We start from the raw sequence: 19,139 nt of genomic DNA on the forward strand, positions 1-19,139 counted from the left end.
GAAAAAAAAATTACGATTCACAACTCGTGTGTTCGCGACCCTCGACTAACGTCTCGCGTCTCAACATACGCGCTCGTTAGAATCTGTGACTTTCATTTCTCGATGAACAATGTTCATTTTAGCTTGAAGCATGCTTAAAAAAGCACGCTTAAAAGTTTTTTAAGCATAAATGAGTAAGCCTATTTTAGTAATAAAATTAGTTAGTTGTAAACGGCTTAGCGCTAAGTACACAGTAACTGCAAATGCAACATCATCATCAAAATGGCGACTGTCGGCAGAAATTGATACAAACATCCATCTGTATGTATGTCTGTTTTGTCACTTGAAATTGTCAGAAAGGGATAAAACATACTTTAGTTTAGTTCATAGTTCTTTATTGCTTTCATTTGGTGTTATTGTAAGTAACATTTTAAGTGCACAAATGAGCCTTGGAAGGGCGTTTAAAGTATGATTTGAAACTTATACTAATCCTAACTAATATTATAAATGCGAAAGTAATTTTGTTTGTTTGTTACCTCTTCTTCCTTTTGTTTGTTTGTTACCGCTCTATCTACTCAACCGATCTTCATGAAATTTTGCATACATGCAGTTTGAAGTATGAATAAAGACATAGGGTACCTTTCATCCAGGAAAAATTACGCGGGCGAAGCCGCGGGCAAAAGGCTAGTATCTCACAAAGTATATAACCGTCTCGAACTTACTTTGGGGCTAACTCAATCTGTGTGATTTGTCGCTATTTATATTATTTATTTATAAATCGTAAGCGACTTCATTCGATAAGGTACATTTCCTCATAGAACATCACATATAGTACAACATTGAGATAAATAAAACATGTTCGATTGTGTCAATTTCTGCCAAACCAACACAGCTTTTGTAATGTCAACGAGAACGCCTTATAATAAAATTAAGAGGGTGCAAACTGCACACTAGCGTCACCATCGCATTTTTATATAATTTGCAGCGAAAACAAAAAAAAAATGCTACAGGAGATTATACACCTGATTAAAGGCTGCGTTGAAGTTTGTTGCGCCGCTTCTTCTTCACCTGCGCTTTGGAAGCCAGCAGTAGACTTAGTTTAAGTAATTTTTTGACGTCAATAAGTGATGTATATCATCCTAAATTGAATAAATAATTTTGAATTCGATACTAGCGACTTCGCTCGCCATAATATAAGCCATAATTATACAGGGTCACTGGTAACAAACGCAAAACCTAAAGACTACTCGGGTACATCAAAACAAACTACTTTTATTCTACGATTTTTCGTGATTTTTTTCATATAAAATAAATACAATCTAATTTGCGATTCTACACATGTTATCTGTATGTAATAGCCGAGCAACACGAGACAGTACAGTAGCGTTATGTAGCGGAATCGAACATAGAGTTAACGTTTTATAGAAACGACATTAAAACTAAAAAAAAGGAAATGTATGTATTTATTATTTAGACAAAAGTTAGTTTAGACAAAAGTCGTAGAACAAAAGATGTTAGTCTTTATGTACCTTATGCGCCTTTGGAAGGTTATGCGTTAGATACCACTAAACCTGTATATACATAAACCTTACTCGGGAAACATACTATCTATTGTTGAAAACCAAAAAAAAAATCAGTCCTATTCTTTTTGAATACAGACAGACGCGACAGGTGAATATTTTTTATTATTATAAAAAGTAAAGATATACATAGAATATTATCCTTTTCTATTATACAAAATGCAGTGTCAATTTACCACAAGGATTTTTGTGGTCACCGTTTTCGGTTTAGTAAATAGTAAAGTCTATTTAGAAAGTGAAGAAAACGGATTTGTGATGAACTACATTTTTTTGCCATTGCAACACCAAATAGAATGGTCACGATTGGTTGATAAACGCCCAGTGTTGCTAGCCAATAGGAGACAGACTGTGGCAAGTGTGTCCAATAGGGAACTATTAAATTTAGTATTCGATTTATGAATACGATCAACTTATCTACTGTGGCGTAATCTCTGTTGTATTATTTAGTTTTCGCTATAAATTAAATTGATAAATATGTAATGTAAAGGCTTAGTGTGTCGGTTGGCCCAGTCTTAAATATGGAAAAGCCTTGGACTAAATTTAACTTTTTTTTTTCAAAGTCTAATATTCTATCGTAATACTTAATCATAGTACTATAAAATAGTATATACTGCTTGATTTTTTAATTACTGGCGACATGTTGTCTACAAGCTCAGACGATGACACTGAACAACTTTTTGTTTGGGAGCATCTACGAAATCGCGGAAAAAAATATTTACTTCGAGTTAGGTGTTTTTGTATGGACCAACTGATCCTTTTTCTCAGTTTCGATGTTGCTCCCATACGAAAAATTGTTCAATATCATGAACTGAGCATGTACACAAAAAAAAAACAGTGATTAAAATGTTATTATGCTGTATAAAATGACAACATACTGTTAAAATGAAATTTTGCAAAAGTCGTCAAATTTTATACAATTAAATTCCACGAAAGTGATTTTCAACATTGAAATTCCAAATTGGTACTAAATGATGGAAACGTCCAGGCGCTTGTTCATCCCTAATTAGCGATGTGCCGTTCGATCGAAAAACACGAGAACACGCGGTCGAAATTCTCGACAAGTTTTGAATATTTCCGTAAACTTTCCAATGATACTTTAGACCTAATGGAAATTTCAAAGGAAGAAACTGAAGGCCTACTACGAAACATACAAACATACCATACCATATCGTGTATGCGTCGTGCAAAAAAAGAGTACACGTGAACGCAAGAACTCGAGAACAGATAATTTCGGCGGCACGTCGCTACCTCTGATAGATGTTATAATAAATGCTGACTTGATGTTTGTGTGTCAGCCGCTCGGACCAAACCAAGGAAAGCTATCACTCATCATGATAATGGTAATGTACCTCACTGCCGCAGCTTAATTTGACTTCCATCCACTTTATAGTCCAATCCATCCTTCCCAATATCCCGCTCTCTCTCTCTTCCTCTCTCTCTCTTTCCCCTCTCTCTTCCTCTCTCTCTGTCTCCATCTCCATCTCTCTCCCTCCCCTCCCTCCCTCCCCTTCTCCAACGCGCCGTCTCTCTCTCTCTCCCCCTCTCTCACTTCTGAGCTTTTTCCCTGTTTTTACCTCAGCCGCTAGCGTCTTCATCTCCACTTCGCACTTTATTCAACTATTACTGATTCTAATTTTAAAACACATCTAAATTCATCTTCGCGTGCTCCCTACCTTTGAGTTTTAAAGAATTAGCTCTGATTTTATGGCCGATCTTCTGACGGAATTCTTTAGGAATGCGGTTATTGCCTATTAGCTGACAAGGCTATGTCTCTCAGTTCGACATTCGCAGTGGTCCTAACTTATGGCGGCACCACACGCTACTATTGCCCTTTTACTACGCCCTCTGTATGTCTAAATCTTCCCAATCTCACTCTCACTTCAATCTCAACTCCTTTCCAAGTGCTTTTCTATTTAAAAGCTTTGTCTTTCTTATCTGTTGCCAAGAAGCATGATAACATTGTTCAATTCATGGGATAAGTCCGCGCTTGTGCATGTATCTTTCTTGTATTAATTTTGATTAATTGATTTATTTTCGTGCAATAAAGTTATCGCAAACAAATTAGATTGATATTAGCAACTTGTTATTGCACCATTTACAGAATAAACATATAACTAGGTATTTAAATGTTTAAATACTTAGTTCTAACTTCATAGCACTAATTCTAACTTTATACAGAAGAAACAAAAGTTATAACTTTTGTTTCTTCTGTTTTTTCTTCTTCTAAATCGTGCTATAAAGAGTTCATATATCGATCTAATAGACCACCGCTTCAACATTCTCATTTATGTAAATGAGAAGATTGAAGCGGTGGTTAAGACCGCCCGCCTGTAATCGAAAGGTCCCAGGTTCGAATCCAATCAATCTCACTCATATATAGTAGGTTCCAATAGATCACCACTTGTTTCCGATAATGGAAACATAGTATGAAATACTTGACAGTTTAAGTTCACTTGTGTGTATGCGATTGCTTGCCACTAGAGGTCGGTAGCAAGTCGTAAAGTCATGTCAGATGCCTTTAGGCAATCTGAATAAAATCTGACACCAGTTTTAGCAATAACACACTCGAAAAGAAGAAAAGATTGATACAATCTAATAAAAATATGAAGTAAAATTAGAATTATTATTATAGTTCTCTTTTAGATTGATAGACTTTTTTAGATCTATTTAGTTTTGTCTAGCTAGCTTTTTCGAGATATTTTCAATGTTTATTAGTGTTTGTTTTTAATATGTCTGATTTTATGAATGACGAAATCGTCTTGAAACATTGTTAATTTTTCTTAGGCATTCGACTGTGTACATACATTTATGTTGGTAATAAATTAGCAAATACAATTATAATGTAATTTTGAGATATTATTTTACTAAAAGATAATGTTAAAACATTAATTTATTTTAAAATTAAAAATTATTTTTGATATTAACATCCCATACAGTATGGGTGTTCCACAAGGATGAATTTTAGGACCCATACTGATAATAGCTAGCAAGCCTTACAGGTACTAAATCCGGGTCACTGTTTGTCTATTTTGTTGGGTATTTTTTAATTATATTAATTTGTTTCATTCGCATAATTTTCGCACAATCTCACTTTGCGAAGATTACCTTTTCCAAAAATACATTTTACGTTAAACATCGATGTGATACTACTTGATATAATTTACCTGATTTATGTGCCCAACTTTTGCAAGTGTAAACGCTTATTATTACCGTAATGTCTACATGAAATATTATGCATTATTTCTCACAAGAAACTTAAGTACAGTATAACTGGATAACGCGCCATTTTTCACAAAACACTTAAGTATTATGAAAATTAGGAAACGGATGTTAAACGAACTACCTTTATTTGACAAATAAATCTTGACAATTGTCGAGATTAGTTGAGGAACACCCAGCGTTGGCTGGCGACACTGTGTGTGTATAGAATGATATTATACAGAGTTACTGGTATCTAACGCATAACCTTCCAAAGGCGCATAAGGTAGACACATAGAGACTAACATCTTTTGTTCTACGACTTTTGTTTAAACGTAATAAATACATACATTTCCTTTTTTTAGTTTTAATGTCGTTTCTATAAAACGTTAACTCTATGTTCCATTCCGCTACATAACGCTACTGTACTGTCTCGCGTTGCTCGGCTATTACATACAGATAACATGTGTAGAATCGCAAATTAGATTGTATTTATTTTATATGAAAAAAGAAAACTACGAATCACGAAAAGTCGTCGAATAAAATTGCTTGTTTTGTTGAACCCAAGTAGTCTTTAGGAGGTTTTGCGTTTGACACCAGTAACCGTGTATATTCAATAAATTGTGTTTGTCCAACTAGCGGAAGGAGGCGAATGCACAGCGAGTAGCGACGCGGAGAAACTGAGTAAGAACACGGCGAGGGAAGACTGGAAGAGATACAGGAAGAAGTTCCAGCAACCGGTCAAGTTTCGGTGAGAATTACTGTCTCTGTTTCTGTCTATTTAGACGACCTCGGTGGCGAAGTGGTAAAGTGCTTGCCTCTGAACGGAGAGGTCCCGGGTTCGATCCCCAGTCGGGTCATGACTGAACATGATCTTTTTCTGATTGACCCGGGAATTGGATGTTTATCTATATATGTATTTGTTATAAAATATAGTATCGTTGAGTTAGTATCCCATAACACAAGTCTCGAACTTACTTTGGGGCTAGCTCAATCTGTGTGATTTGTCCTAATATATTTATTTATTGGGTTGTTTCTTTCCACAGGTTCAAAATGCTTTAAATGTAGTTCTGGGTGTATTGTGAACTGTTACGACAGCGCCACCTAGTGATGGATAGCCAACCCATAACAAGATGGCTTGCTTACTTTAAATTGATTATAATATCAATAACTTAAGTTTCACATAATATGGTTAGATGGCGCTGGCGACTTAAAGTTAGATATATATTTCTACTAGTTAGATATATATATTACACCTTTTTCATTTTGGGCACCAAATTCACATGAACGTTTTTGTGTTTGTGTCCATCGGACCCGCGATGCAAGCTTAATGCTCGGTGTGGCCCGTTGAGTGTTGTCCATTTGTTTATTTCTATTTAAGTATCTCATCCAAACTTTACCCCCATCAGAAATCACACGGGTAGTTGTTCTTTTAGTTTGTTTCAAACAGACAGACGTGGCAGTGAACTTTATAATATGTTAGGATAATAGTTTTATTATCTCTTTCTTTGAACATGTATTACGACTGGCCTGACGTCAACACATATATATATATATATATATATATATATATATATATATATATATATATATATATATATACATATATATATATATATATACATTAGGTAAACAAAGAATAGAGATTAGGTACATATGGGGCAAAGGCTTATTGCTCAACAATCTCTTCCAACCTTTGGGTAGAGAAGAGGAACAAATTAGCAGGGGGGGGGGCGCAGCAACCGGCAAATACAATGAACATACATACTTACATAAATAGATACATAAACAAATAAATACAATATAACTAAACATACATAGACAAACACTTATACAAACTGAAATATGAAGATTTGAACAAATGAACAATACAATAATACTTTACGATGAAATAAATAATTAATCAACATGAAAGACAATACTCCTTGAGACGTTTTTTGAAGGTATATATATAAATATATATATATATATATATACATTTAAAGAATTTTTGCAGTCACAAACTCACAAACTTACTTTTTTATCTATATCTGTACTATTATTATAAGCGTTTGTGAGTTTGTATGTTTGAGGCGGGTAATCTCCGAAACTACTGAACCGATTTCAAAAATACTTTCACCATTAGAAAGGTACATTATACAAGATTGCTATAGGATATATTTACACGGGAGTGAAGCCCCGGACAAAATCTAGTAATAACTTTAAAAACATCTGCTTTCTAACTCGACAAACTGTATTTTTCTTCTCTCTCTCTCTCTACAGAGTAATAAACGTGCTTCGCCACTGGGTGGACCAGCATTTCTACGATTTCGAACGGGAGCCGGCTCTGCTGGAGCGCCTGCGCACGTTCCTAGAGTCAGTGGACGGCAAGCCTATGAGGAAGTGGGTGCAGAGCGTGCTGAAGACTCTCACGAGGAAGGCTGAGCAGAGCGAGGCTGAACAGGTGACGTGGCGTGACGAGATACGTCACTTTCGCAAAATGACATGTTCTCGAAATGACACATTCGCAAAATGACATCTCACGTTTCGGTAGTTTACAAACGCTTACTTCTTTATAATAATAGAACATGTGACGTGGCGTGACGAGATACGTCACTTTCGCAAAATGACATGTTCTCGAAATGACACATTCGCAAAATGACATCTCACGTTTCGGTAGTTTACAAACGCTTACTTCTTTATAATAATAGAACATGTGACGTGGCGTGACGAGATACGTCACTTTCGCAAAATGACATGTTCTCGAAATGACACATTCGCAAAATGACATCTCACGTTTCGGTAGTTTACAAACGCTTACTTCTTTATAATAATAGAACATGTGACGTGGCGTGACGAGATACGTCACTTTCGCAAAATGACATGTTCTCGAAATGACATTCGCAAAATGACATCTCACGTTTCGGTAGTTTGCAAACGCCTACTTCTTTATAATAATAGTATAGATTTGCTCGAAAAATGTCACTTATTTTACCAATTTCAATATCGTATTTTATCTCCGTGATTGTAAGTTTTTTTTTTAATAGATTAAAACGCACGATTTATCAAGATCTAAAAATGAACGATACAGATAATCTTAAATCTTTGCGAAGAGTTTTTATGTCAGAAAACTGGTCAACATTTTATGAATAAAATTAACTTTAGGAGCTGCTTTAACAAACAAATAAAGATTTATTCGTTTTCCGAGATGAGATTTATTTAATTCCTCGCAATTATGTTATATAAAACGTCGTACGACACACGTGCTCTTCGAAAATTACAGCCTTTGCATTCTTATAGCCCTCGGCTACGGCTCGGGCTAGCAATATCACATCGACTGTAAATTGGAACTCTCACCGCACTTATAACATACTGTAATGTACCCAGGCGGGTGTGAACGCGGGCGCGGTGTCGCACGTGTTCAACAGGGCTCCGCCCCCCGTGCTGCGGCACGTGGCGGAGCCGGACAGGTTCGCGTGGCACCCGCTGTGTCTGCATCCGCTGGAGCTGGCGCGGCAGCTCACGCTGCTTGAGTTCCAGCTGTACCGGCTCGTGAGGCCTTCTGGTTAGTTTTCTCTACGTCCGTTTTTTTTTTTTCAGTATTCAATTTTTTATCATGTGGTAAAGGCGCAGTGGTAAAGTGCTCGCCTCTGAACCGAGTAGTCCCGGGTTCGATATCGATATGTGTTTCTGATTGGCCCGGGTATTGGATGTTTATCTATATATGTATTTATTATAAAATATAGTATCGTTGAGTTAGTATCACATAACACAAGTCTCGAACTTACTTCGGGGCTAGCTCAATCTGTGTGATTTGTCCCAATATATTTATTTATTAAGTTGAATGAATAAAATTTTGTATGATAAATTTATCTTCACAGAACTAGTGGGAGCAGTGTGGACGAAGAAAGACAAGGAGCGGACGAGTCCAAACCTGTTGAGGATAATAAAACACACGACAAACTTCACGAGGTGGATGGAGAAGTGGATAGTGGAGAGTGAGAACTTGGAGGAGAGAGCGGGAGTGCTGTGTCGGTTTCTGGAGGCGAGTAACTTCTCATATAAATGGTTCTCATATAAATTCGACATTCATATAAATTAATTGTATTATGACATTAATATATATGACGTAATAGAATTTGTTAATTGCATGTGTCTACATTTAATCTCTTCATAGTCGTATTCCTCATGGCTGAGGGTCGTGGTTATTACGTGGAATGAAACACACAACAACTTGGCATTATTAATGGAGTGGTTTGCCATTGCCTTCTCCATTTCACACACAAGTTAATAATCAACCAGTGTGCACACTGGTTGCCTCACGATGTTTTCCTTCACCGGAAGCAAGTGGTGGTCTATGAAAACTACTATATATGAGTCAGATTTGTATACAAACTCATGTGGCACGAGTAGGATACGAACCTGAGACCTTTCGATCAACAGGCGGCGGGCGTCTTAATCATTACACCACCACCACATTCACCTATATGTTATTCTAATAAGCCCGCAATATGCGGGGCATAGTGTACATTTTCACAATACCATGTGTGTTACCATGTTCACAAAATAAATTTAATTTGACGTAAAAAGAGAAGACAACGACAGACGACTTATGCGACTCAGAAAATGAGAGAGTCTGAGAGATAGAGTCGCGAACACACATATATATATATATATACTTTTTACGGCTTAAATTTATTTAATTGTGAATGTGTCAAAAACAACTTATCGATTTTGTTGGCCAGCGAACTTACAAAATTCTATTGACAGAACCTAAGTTTACCCATACGGAACCTATTTTTTAAATTTAATCAAAATCAAACCGACGGTTCGAAAGTTATCGCGTTACAAACATACATACAAAAAAATTTATTTTTGCCCCGAGTCAAATTGTCGATCTCGCTCGCTCGTCAATGAATATGAGTTTATATTCTCTCAACGATATTCTCCGTCCAGGTCGCAATAGCCCTCCGCGACTTTAACAATTTCAACGGGGTCCTGGCGGTGGTGGCGGCGTGCGGCTCCGCTTCGGTCCACAGACTGAAGGCCACGTTCCAGCTGCTGCCCATCCGGCTGCTGCGGGCGCTCGACGAGTTCAGGGAACTCAACTCTGACCATTTTCGAAGGTCGGTAGAGATAGATATGGGCTTGTCTTTCAGACAAAATCGACGGAAAGATGTGGCTATATGGACAGTCAGTTATTTGTCAGCCTTTAGGAAAATATCGCAAAGAAAATTGACTTAGACATATTCATGTGTCGCAATTCTGATTTGTTTTAGAAGTCGGGTAGATTGATAAGGACACTTTCTTACAGACAAACTTCGTTATGACATTGAAACTTAAAGCGACATGTCTAAATCAACAAGCTATATTTCACATACAACAGTATAACTTGTATGGCCAATTCAAATTCAAAATTCTTTATTCAATTCAGGATGATATACATCAGTTATTGACGTCAAAAAAAATTACTTAAACTAAGTCTACTGCCGGCTTCCAAAGCGCTGGTGAAGAAGAAGCGGCGCAACAAACTTCACCGCAGCCTTTTCTCCAAGGACGTCAATTAACAAATATAGGTCTTATACATATATTAAAAAATAGGAGGACGAATTTACATCATTATTAAAAATGACAAAATTTGAATGAATAAATAAAATAAAAGTTGTATTTCCAATAAAATTATTGAAAATTGTCACACAATATATATATAAAGCTAAATGTACAAAACGTACGTAATAATATCATAAATCAATTACATATGTTATGAGGATACTGCACCATGCTTGGGCCAGACATTATTGTCGTTCACATAATCATCAGACTTGTAATATGCCTTTTTACAAAGTACTTCTTTTATATAATTTCTAAATATTTTGTCCGGCAAATCAAGAATCCATTTAGGCAATTTATTATAAAAACGGATACAGTTCCCAACAAAAGACGTTCTAACTTTGGCCAACCGATGCCCGGGGACAAACAATTTATCTCTTTTTTTTTTTCTTTCCAATCGACGTCGTCTTAGTGGAACCGCCGTAAAAAAGCTTAATTAATTTTATAACAAGTTTTATCATGTAGTCATCACAATAAAAGTAATATTTAATGAAGCCTGTCGAACAAACATATCTTTCTTCGCGAACATTTACCAAGTTGTGACGTCACGTGTTCGTGTCATTTAGTATGGAACGTTTGGACGGGTCCAAATATGTGTGATTTTAATTTGGTCATGTCAGGTCGAAACCATTGTCGTTATCACAGTAATTTTTTGCACTGGTGTTTCCATTAATATAGGAGACTTCGAATAGTGATCAAAACGTATTTGTCAAATAGCCTATTCTTATTATTTGTGAAGGCATAAATAGGAGTAAAGTGGAACAAAAAGCGACATTACATGAAGGTCTAATTTCGACTTGACTTGATATAATTGTCCTCAGGTACCAGGAGCGCCTGCGCAGCATCAACCCGCCGTGTGTACCGTTTTTCGGCATGTACCTCACCAACATCCTGCACATAGAGGAAGGGAACTTAGGTATGTTATTATTACGGCTAAACTCAGAAGTGCGGTTACACCAAAGTGCAGTAGGTCTCTGTTGGTTAGACCTTGGTAGCCCTTATCACTTTGGCTATAGTTAGGTTTAATATTGGATTGATTCGTGTGCATCTGTTATTAGGGTTCCGTATTAAAAAAAATACGACACACGAGTAATCGTGTAAGGGTTTTGCCCTTATAAAGTTACTTGTGTGTCTGTCTGTCACAGCCAATTTTGATCTACTAGACCAATTTCAGTGAAATTTTGTAAGATCATGTAATCTTATAACCCAAAACATTGACGTGCAGAGTGAATAAATATTTTTTTCCATTGTGCAAGTTTCCTCACGATGTTTCCCGTCACCTTTAAATGATATAAAATATATATATATATATATTACCTTGTTACAGACTACCTGCCGAATAGTGAATTAATAAACTTCTCGAAACGTCGGAAAGTTGCGGAGATAACCGGGGAAATACAACAATACCAGAACCAACCTTACTGTTTGACTGTGGAACCTAAAACCAGAGTGAGTACCATAGATTTATAACTAGAGACTCGGTGTAAATAATATATCTCAGGGTATATACCCTGAGATATATTATTATTTTATATTAAAAAAAAAACTCCAGTTCCAGAACTGGGCGAGTTTTTATTTGTCCATTTTGCCGCCCGCGATGCCTCAGGCCGAGCCACTCCTGCGCACTTTATACATGGATGACATCCTAGTTTTCTCTAACCCCTTTCTCACCAAAATAATTCAACTCGACAACCGAACCAGTCACAAAAGCCCCTCCCCCCCATGTCAGCGCCGCACGCCGAGCCACTCCTGCGCACTTTATACATGGATTACATGCCAAATTTAGGTGACTCCATTGTCTCGGAAAAATCCGACTCCACTTCAAACAACTAAAACTACAGCCACACGACTACCACGCCCCCACGCAACCTATAGTTTTCTTTTTCCTAGTCGTATTCCTCATGGCTGAGGGTCGTGGTTTTTGCGTGGAACGAAACACACACAACAACTTTCTTGGCGTTATTAATAGAGGTTTGCCTTCTCCATTTCACACACAAGTTAATAAGAATCAACCAGTGTGCAGGTTTCCTCACGATGTTTTCCTTCACCGGAAGCAAGTGGTGGTCTATGAAAATTATTAAACATGAGTCAGATTGGTATACAAACTCATGTGGCACGAGTAGGATTCGAACCTGGGACCTTTCGATCCACAGGCGGGCGTCTTAACCATTACACTACCATCACTCGTTCTTATATAATAAAACTAGAGGTAGAAACCTCTAGTTTTATTATATAAGAATAAGACCTAAAAATGCAAACAATTATTACGAAATATTTACACAAAATTGTTGTGTGTGTTTCATTCCACGTAATGACCACGACCCTCAGCCATGAGGAATACGACTATGAAGTATGTCATTTGCCACGGGAGTGAGCAACACGGCCATATGACGACGATCTATATATATCTCTCTCTCTCTCTGTCTGTCTGTGGTGCTAACCCAGTTTTCGTTTCAGGCGTTCCTGGAGTCTCTGGATCCGTTTCCCGGACAGGACGACAACGAGATTACGAATTATTTGTACGCGAGGAGTTTAGAAATCGAACCGCGACAGCCCGTCAAACAAATGCCTAAATTCGTGAGTGTTTTCATTACTTATGTTCGTATTGTGCTGGGTTTTTGCCCGCGGCTTCATCCGCGTGGATCTCCCACGGGAAAAGTAGCTTTTGCGACTTGAAAGTTACTCTATGTCCTTCTTCATACTTCAATCTACAATTGACAAGGTTAGATAATTACAAAAAATATAATCTTGTTAAAATAGATATATTTAGTATCATTATGATAATTCATAGACTGTAACAATGCAGCTGGATCTAAATACGAAGATTTGAAGTCGGTTGGAAAGAGTCCATTTTCAAAAAGTATGAAATTGTAAAAATAAATTTAACCATCACAAAAAAAAAAATACTAAAATTTTATTACGTAACTTTTATTAACAAGTCATCAACATAAACGTAATATTTAATGTAACTGTATATTGCTTGCCTCTGAACCGAGAGGTCCCGGGTTCGATCCCCGGTCGGGTCATGATGGAAAATGATCTTTTTCTGATTGGCCCGGGTCTTGGATGTTTATCTATATATGTATTTGTTATAAAATATAGTATCGTTGAGTTAGTATCCCATAACACAAGTCTCGAAGTTACTTTGGGGCTAGCTCAATCTGTGTGATTTGTCCTAATATATTTATTTATTTAGTGTAGCAAACACAGCTTTCTTAGCGAAAATTTTATCACGTTGTGACGTCACTCTAAAAGCCCACTCTGGCTACTACTACTACAAACAAATCTCACTCTAAATGTATAATTTCAAGAAGATTTGTTAAACAGTTAAAGCGTGTAAAGGTAAAGATGTTGTTTGCTTCGTGACCAGCAGGTTTTAGATGACGAAATAAAAACTCAGGAATACTTTTGTTGTAAACTGAGACGAAGAGAGGGAATTACAGGCACAACTAGCTTATATATGAACTTAAGAATAGCTGGCGCCATCTAGGAATAAAATAATTAACCAACTGTTGTAACATCCGTAGGTTTATCTTAAAGTATTACTGTAGACAATCGATATTTATTTTCTCCTTGTAGTCTGTGCAATCTAAAGTCACTAGGTGGCGCCAGTGTGTTAACAGATGTCTTGTTGCTAATGGCGATTGTGATAGAGCAGAGGAAAAAGTAAATAAATAAATATATATATTAGGACAAATCACACAGATTGAGCTAGCCCAAAAGTAAGTTCTAGACTTGTGTTAAGTGATACTATATTTTATAACAAATACGTATATTGATAAACATCCAAGACCCGGACCAATCAGAAATAGATCATTTTCCATCATGACCCGACCGGGGATCGAACCCGGGACCTCTCGGTTCAGTGGCAAGAACTTTACCACTGCGCCACCGAGGTAGTCATCAAACAACACAGAAACAAATCCATGAATAGTGGGCAGTGGAATAGACGAAAGGTCTCAGGTTCGTATCCTACTCATGCAACATGAGTTTGTATACCAATCTGACTCATATATTATTTTCATAGACCACCATTTGCTTCCGGTGAAGGAAAACATAGCGAGGAAACCTGCACACTGGTTGACAGTTTAGTTCACTAGTGTGTATGCGATTGTCTGCCGCTAGGTGGCGGTAAGTGGTCGTAAAAGTCATGTCAGATGCCTTTAGGCGACTTGAATAAAATCCGACATCAGTCTTAGTGATAACACACTCGATATGATGCGTGGAATAGATAAGAACATCGTTCTTAAATCTGTTGATAGTGGAATAGGGAAAAAATGTATAGCGACAACGATTTCTATTTTTTATCCCACAGCCCCGGAAATATCCGGAGCTGTCCCTGAAGCAGGTGAAAGTGTCCCGTCGAGCGCACCACGACGCCCCCGCGAACAGCAGCAGCAGCTCCGGCAACGCCAGCGGCGGAGGGGACGACACGCTCAGTGAGTCGGATAAAAACGTTTTTTCCATATAAAAATATAAGTGATTAAGGACCTAGGATTGACCCTTGAGGTGCTCCATAAAAGTCACTATTGTAATCCTTCACTCATCCTTTCTATAAATAACTTTATAATAACTTTATTCACAAAAGTAAAAAGTGCAATAATTGACAGAATCATTTTAGTAGTTAGATTTAATAAATAAATATAAAGAAAAAGAAAGTCTTCCTAATTAATAGTTAGAAAGAAAAAAATGTTAGATTTCACGTGATATTAGTATTATTACTTTGATAATAATATAAACTACTAGCTGTTGCCCGCGCCTTCGCCCGCGTAAATTTTCCACGGGAACAGTATTTTATTCGGCATGAAATGATAGCCATCCTTTCCTGTACTTCAAATTACATGTATGCAAAATTTCAAGAAGATCGGTTGAGTAGATAGAGCGTGAAGAGGTAACAAACACTTATTTTCGCATTAATAATATTAGTTAGGATATAATATACTCGAACATCGCTTTCTGTTCTAAAACGGCCAATGAACTGGTAACACCGAACGTGTCACGTAATATTGGTCAGAAAACGTTTTACAGTTTTACGTGTAATATTTATAAATAAAAAAAATATATATAAAAATTGACGTGAAAAAGTGGCTGTGAAGGTGTAATTTGGAAATGAATTGTTAGATGATATGATATGTGTATCGGCGCAGGCGTCGGCGTCCCGCAGCTGTCGCCCACGGGCGCGGCGGCGTGGGACGGCGGCTCCGTGTCGTCGCTGTCGCTGTCGCTGTCGCTGGACGCGTCCCCGCGTCCGGAGCTCAGTCTGCTCGACAAGGGGCTGGCGCTCTTCGACAAGGGGAAACCTAGTAGGTCAGTTCTTAGGGTGGTTTTCAGGTCACTTTTGATGATGATGTAAAGGAAATTGCTTGCTGGGGATGGCCCAGGACAGAGATGGTTGGCGGAGACGGAAAGAGGCCTATGCCCAGCAGCGGGTCACGGAGGGTTGCAGATGATGATGATGATGTGGTCATCTTTGGTAGTAAGATTTTAGGTTATATTTGGTAGTTTTTACATAATTTCTGTAGTTTCTGGTAGATTTCAATTAATGATTTTTTTAGTTCATATTTAGTAGTTTTGGGTTTTTTTTTGGTAGGTTTAGTAGTAGTTTTTAGATAAGTTTACTTGGTAATTTTTCGATGTAGCTGTGTGTAGCTGAGTTAGCGTTAGAGCGGCCTCTCGCAGCTCAGCGTAGTTTTTAAATAGGAATGTTAGGTTAATGTTAGGTTATATTTGGCAGTTTTACCGCCATTTTTGGTAGTTTCGGGTAGTTTTGAATTTTAAGTGTTCTAGATATATTTGGTAGTTTTTACGTATTTTTGGTAGATTTTGTAGTAACTAAAACTATTAAATATCACCTAAAAATCATCAATCAAAACGTGTACCAAATCTTCAAAATTTTATAGCAATTGTTTTTATTGTAACCGCGATCTTTGTGTCTTCACAGCTCCGAATGTTACCAAGCACATGCAAGAATGAGAAATTATCTAATATAAGAACGAAGCTCTTGTCGGTGGAGTTCCTTCCTTTTCTCTATAGCTAACTCCTTCACTACTTGATACGACACGACGTTTCTTCGTCATCTTTTATCTCCTGGTCTATTATTCGTTATCATATCTAGTGTGTTATCGCTAACACTGGTGTCAGATTTTATTCAAGTCGCCTAAATGCATCTGACATGACTTTTACGACTACTTACCGCCATCTACTAGCGGCAGACAGTCGCATACACACTAGTGAACTAAACTGTCCACCAGTGTGCAGGTTTCCTCACGATGTTTTCCTTCACCGGAAGCAAGTGGTGGTCGATGAAAACTATATATGAGTCAGATTGGTATGCAAACTCATTTGGCACGAGTATGATACGAACCTGCGACCTTTAGATCCACAGGCGGGCGTCTTAAATATTACACCACCAACGCTTCCTGTTACTCTACACTATCAAACAAATTAATTGATAATTTATTATCAGATATAACCGCGACGAGCCGCCGTCACCGCGGGACCGGCACTCACCTAGACACGACAGGTAAAAACAATAATATTATTCATATCCTAACCAATATTATAAATGCGAAAGTAAGTTTGTTTGTTTGTAACCTCTTCACACTCTACTCAACCACTCTTCTTGAAATTCTGCATACATGTAGTTTGAAGTGTGGAGAAGAACGTCATTTCGGAAAAATAAGTGTTCCCGTGGGAAATTTACGCGGGCGAAGCCGCGCGCGAAAGCTAGTAACTACATATTTTCATTCGCTAATTTTTACAATTTTTTATTGAAATAAAAATGTATGTATGCGTAACGTGTGTTTGTTCGAGTGGAATCTCGATTTATTATCTTGACTAATATTATAAATGCGAAAGTATGTTTGTTTGTTACCTCTTCATTCTCTATCTTTTCAACCAATCTTCGTAAAGTTTTGCATACATGTACTTTGAAGTGTGGAGAATGACATTGGGCACCTTTCATCCCGGAAAATTAACGAAGAAGAAGAAGAACGGGCGAAGCCGCTTGCAAAAGCTAGTTTTCTATATATTATCCAAACTTGTTCACAATTTAACAAATATCATTATTTAGGCAACCGTCGCTAGGCAGCGTGCCGGAAAGGAAGCCTCAAGCGTTATCTCCGAGGGGGGCCATAGTCGACGCGGAGCTGTTCTACTCCAAGAGCGCTGAACATTTGGCGGGCAGGAGGCTCGACCAGGTACTATGATTAAATATTTGTTTACTCCGTAGACAGTCATCTTTATTTTCGATTGTGTTAATTGTTAACGCTGGTGACTGATTTTATTCAGGTCTCCTAGATTTTGTCAACTACCACTCTCTGACCTTGTCAACTACTACTATCTGGACTTGTCAACTACCACTCTCTGACCTTGTCAACTACTACTATCTGGACTTGTCAACTACTACTATCTGGACTTGTCAACTACCACTCTCTGACCTTGTCAACTACTACTATCTGGACTTGTCAACTACCACTCTCTGACCTTGTCAACTACTACTATCTGGACTTGTCAACTACCACTCTCTGACCTTGTCAACTACTACTATCTGGACTTGTCAACTACCACTCTCTGACCTTGTCAACTACTACTATCTGGACTTGTCAACTACCACTCTCTGACCTTGTCAACTACTACTATCTGGACTTGTCAACTACCACTCTCTGACCTTGTCAACTACTACTATCTGGACTTGTCAACTACCACTCTCTGACCTTGTCAACTACTACTATCTGGTCTTGTCAACTACTACTCTCTGGTCTTGTCAACTACTACTATCTGGACTTGTCAACTACTACTATCTGGACTTGTCAACTACTACTATCTGGACTTGTCAACTACCACTCTCTGACCTTGTCAACTACTACTCTCTGGTCTTGTCAACTACTACTATCTGGACTTGTCAACTACTACTATCTGGACTTGTCAACTACCACTCTCTGACCTTGTCAACTACTACTCTCTGACCTTGTCAACTACTACTCTCTGACCTTGTCAACTACTACTCTCTGACCTTGTCAACTACTACTCTCTGACCTTGTCAACTACTACTCTCTGGTCTTGTCAACTACTACTCTCTGACCTTGTCAACTACTACTATCTGGACTTGTCAACTACTACTCTCTGACCTTGTCAACTACTACTCTCTGACCTTGTCAACTACCACTCTCTGACCTTGTCAACTACTACTATCTGGACTTGTCAACTACTACTATCTGGACTTGTCAACTACCACTCTCTGACCTTGTCAACTACTACTATCTGGACTTGTCAACTACTACTATCTGGACTTGTCAACTACTACTATCTGGTCTTGTCAACTACCACTCTCTGACCTTGTCAACTACCACTCTCTGACCTTGTCAACTACTACTATCTGGACTTGTCAACTACTACTATCTGGACTTGTCAACTACCACTCTCTGACCTTGTCAACTACTACTATCTGGACTTGTCAACTACTACTATCTGGACTTGTCAACTACCACTCTCTGACCTTGTCAACTACTACTATCTGGACTTGTCAACTACTACTATCTGGACTTGTCAACTACTACTATCTGGACTTGTCAACTACCACTCTCTGACCTTGTCAACTACTACTATCTGGACTTGTCAACTACCACTCTCTGACCTTGTCAACTACTACTCTCTGACCTTGTCAACTACTACTCTCTGACCTTGTCAACTACTACTCTCTGACCTTGTCAACTACTACTCTCTGGTCTTGTCAACTACTACTCTCTGACCTTGTCAACTACTACTATCTGGACTTGTCAACTACTACTCTCT

General features: G+C 37.9%; 1 protein-coding gene across 2 annotated transcripts in view; it reads left to right on the plus strand.

Moving 5' to 3' along the window:
* The window catches only part of Sos (Son of sevenless), a 65,513-nt gene that overhangs the window by 15,435 nt on the left and 30,939 nt on the right, over nucleotides 1-19,139 (plus strand). For both annotated transcript variants that reach the window (XM_053766215.1, XM_053766214.2), the window contains exons 16-27: nucleotides 5,397-5,508; nucleotides 7,020-7,200; nucleotides 8,124-8,301; nucleotides 8,618-8,781; nucleotides 9,693-9,862; nucleotides 11,168-11,262; nucleotides 11,674-11,795; nucleotides 12,804-12,923; nucleotides 14,662-14,785; nucleotides 15,494-15,653; nucleotides 16,813-16,869; nucleotides 17,419-17,545. In XM_053766215.1, coding sequence (XP_053622190.1) covers nucleotides 5,397-5,508; nucleotides 7,020-7,200; nucleotides 8,124-8,301; nucleotides 8,618-8,781; nucleotides 9,693-9,862; nucleotides 11,168-11,262; nucleotides 11,674-11,795; nucleotides 12,804-12,923; nucleotides 14,662-14,785; nucleotides 15,494-15,653; nucleotides 16,813-16,869; nucleotides 17,419-17,545 — 1,610 coding nt within the window. The remainder of the gene's footprint in view (nucleotides 1-5,396; nucleotides 5,509-7,019; nucleotides 7,201-8,123; nucleotides 8,302-8,617; nucleotides 8,782-9,692; nucleotides 9,863-11,167; nucleotides 11,263-11,673; nucleotides 11,796-12,803; nucleotides 12,924-14,661; nucleotides 14,786-15,493; nucleotides 15,654-16,812; nucleotides 16,870-17,418; nucleotides 17,546-19,139) is intronic.

The sequence above is a fragment of the Plodia interpunctella genome, chromosome 28, assembly GCF_027563975.2.
Source record: "Plodia interpunctella isolate USDA-ARS_2022_Savannah chromosome 28, ilPloInte3.2, whole genome shotgun sequence".
NCBI classification, from domain to species: Eukaryota; Metazoa; Arthropoda; class Insecta; order Lepidoptera; family Pyralidae; genus Plodia; species Plodia interpunctella.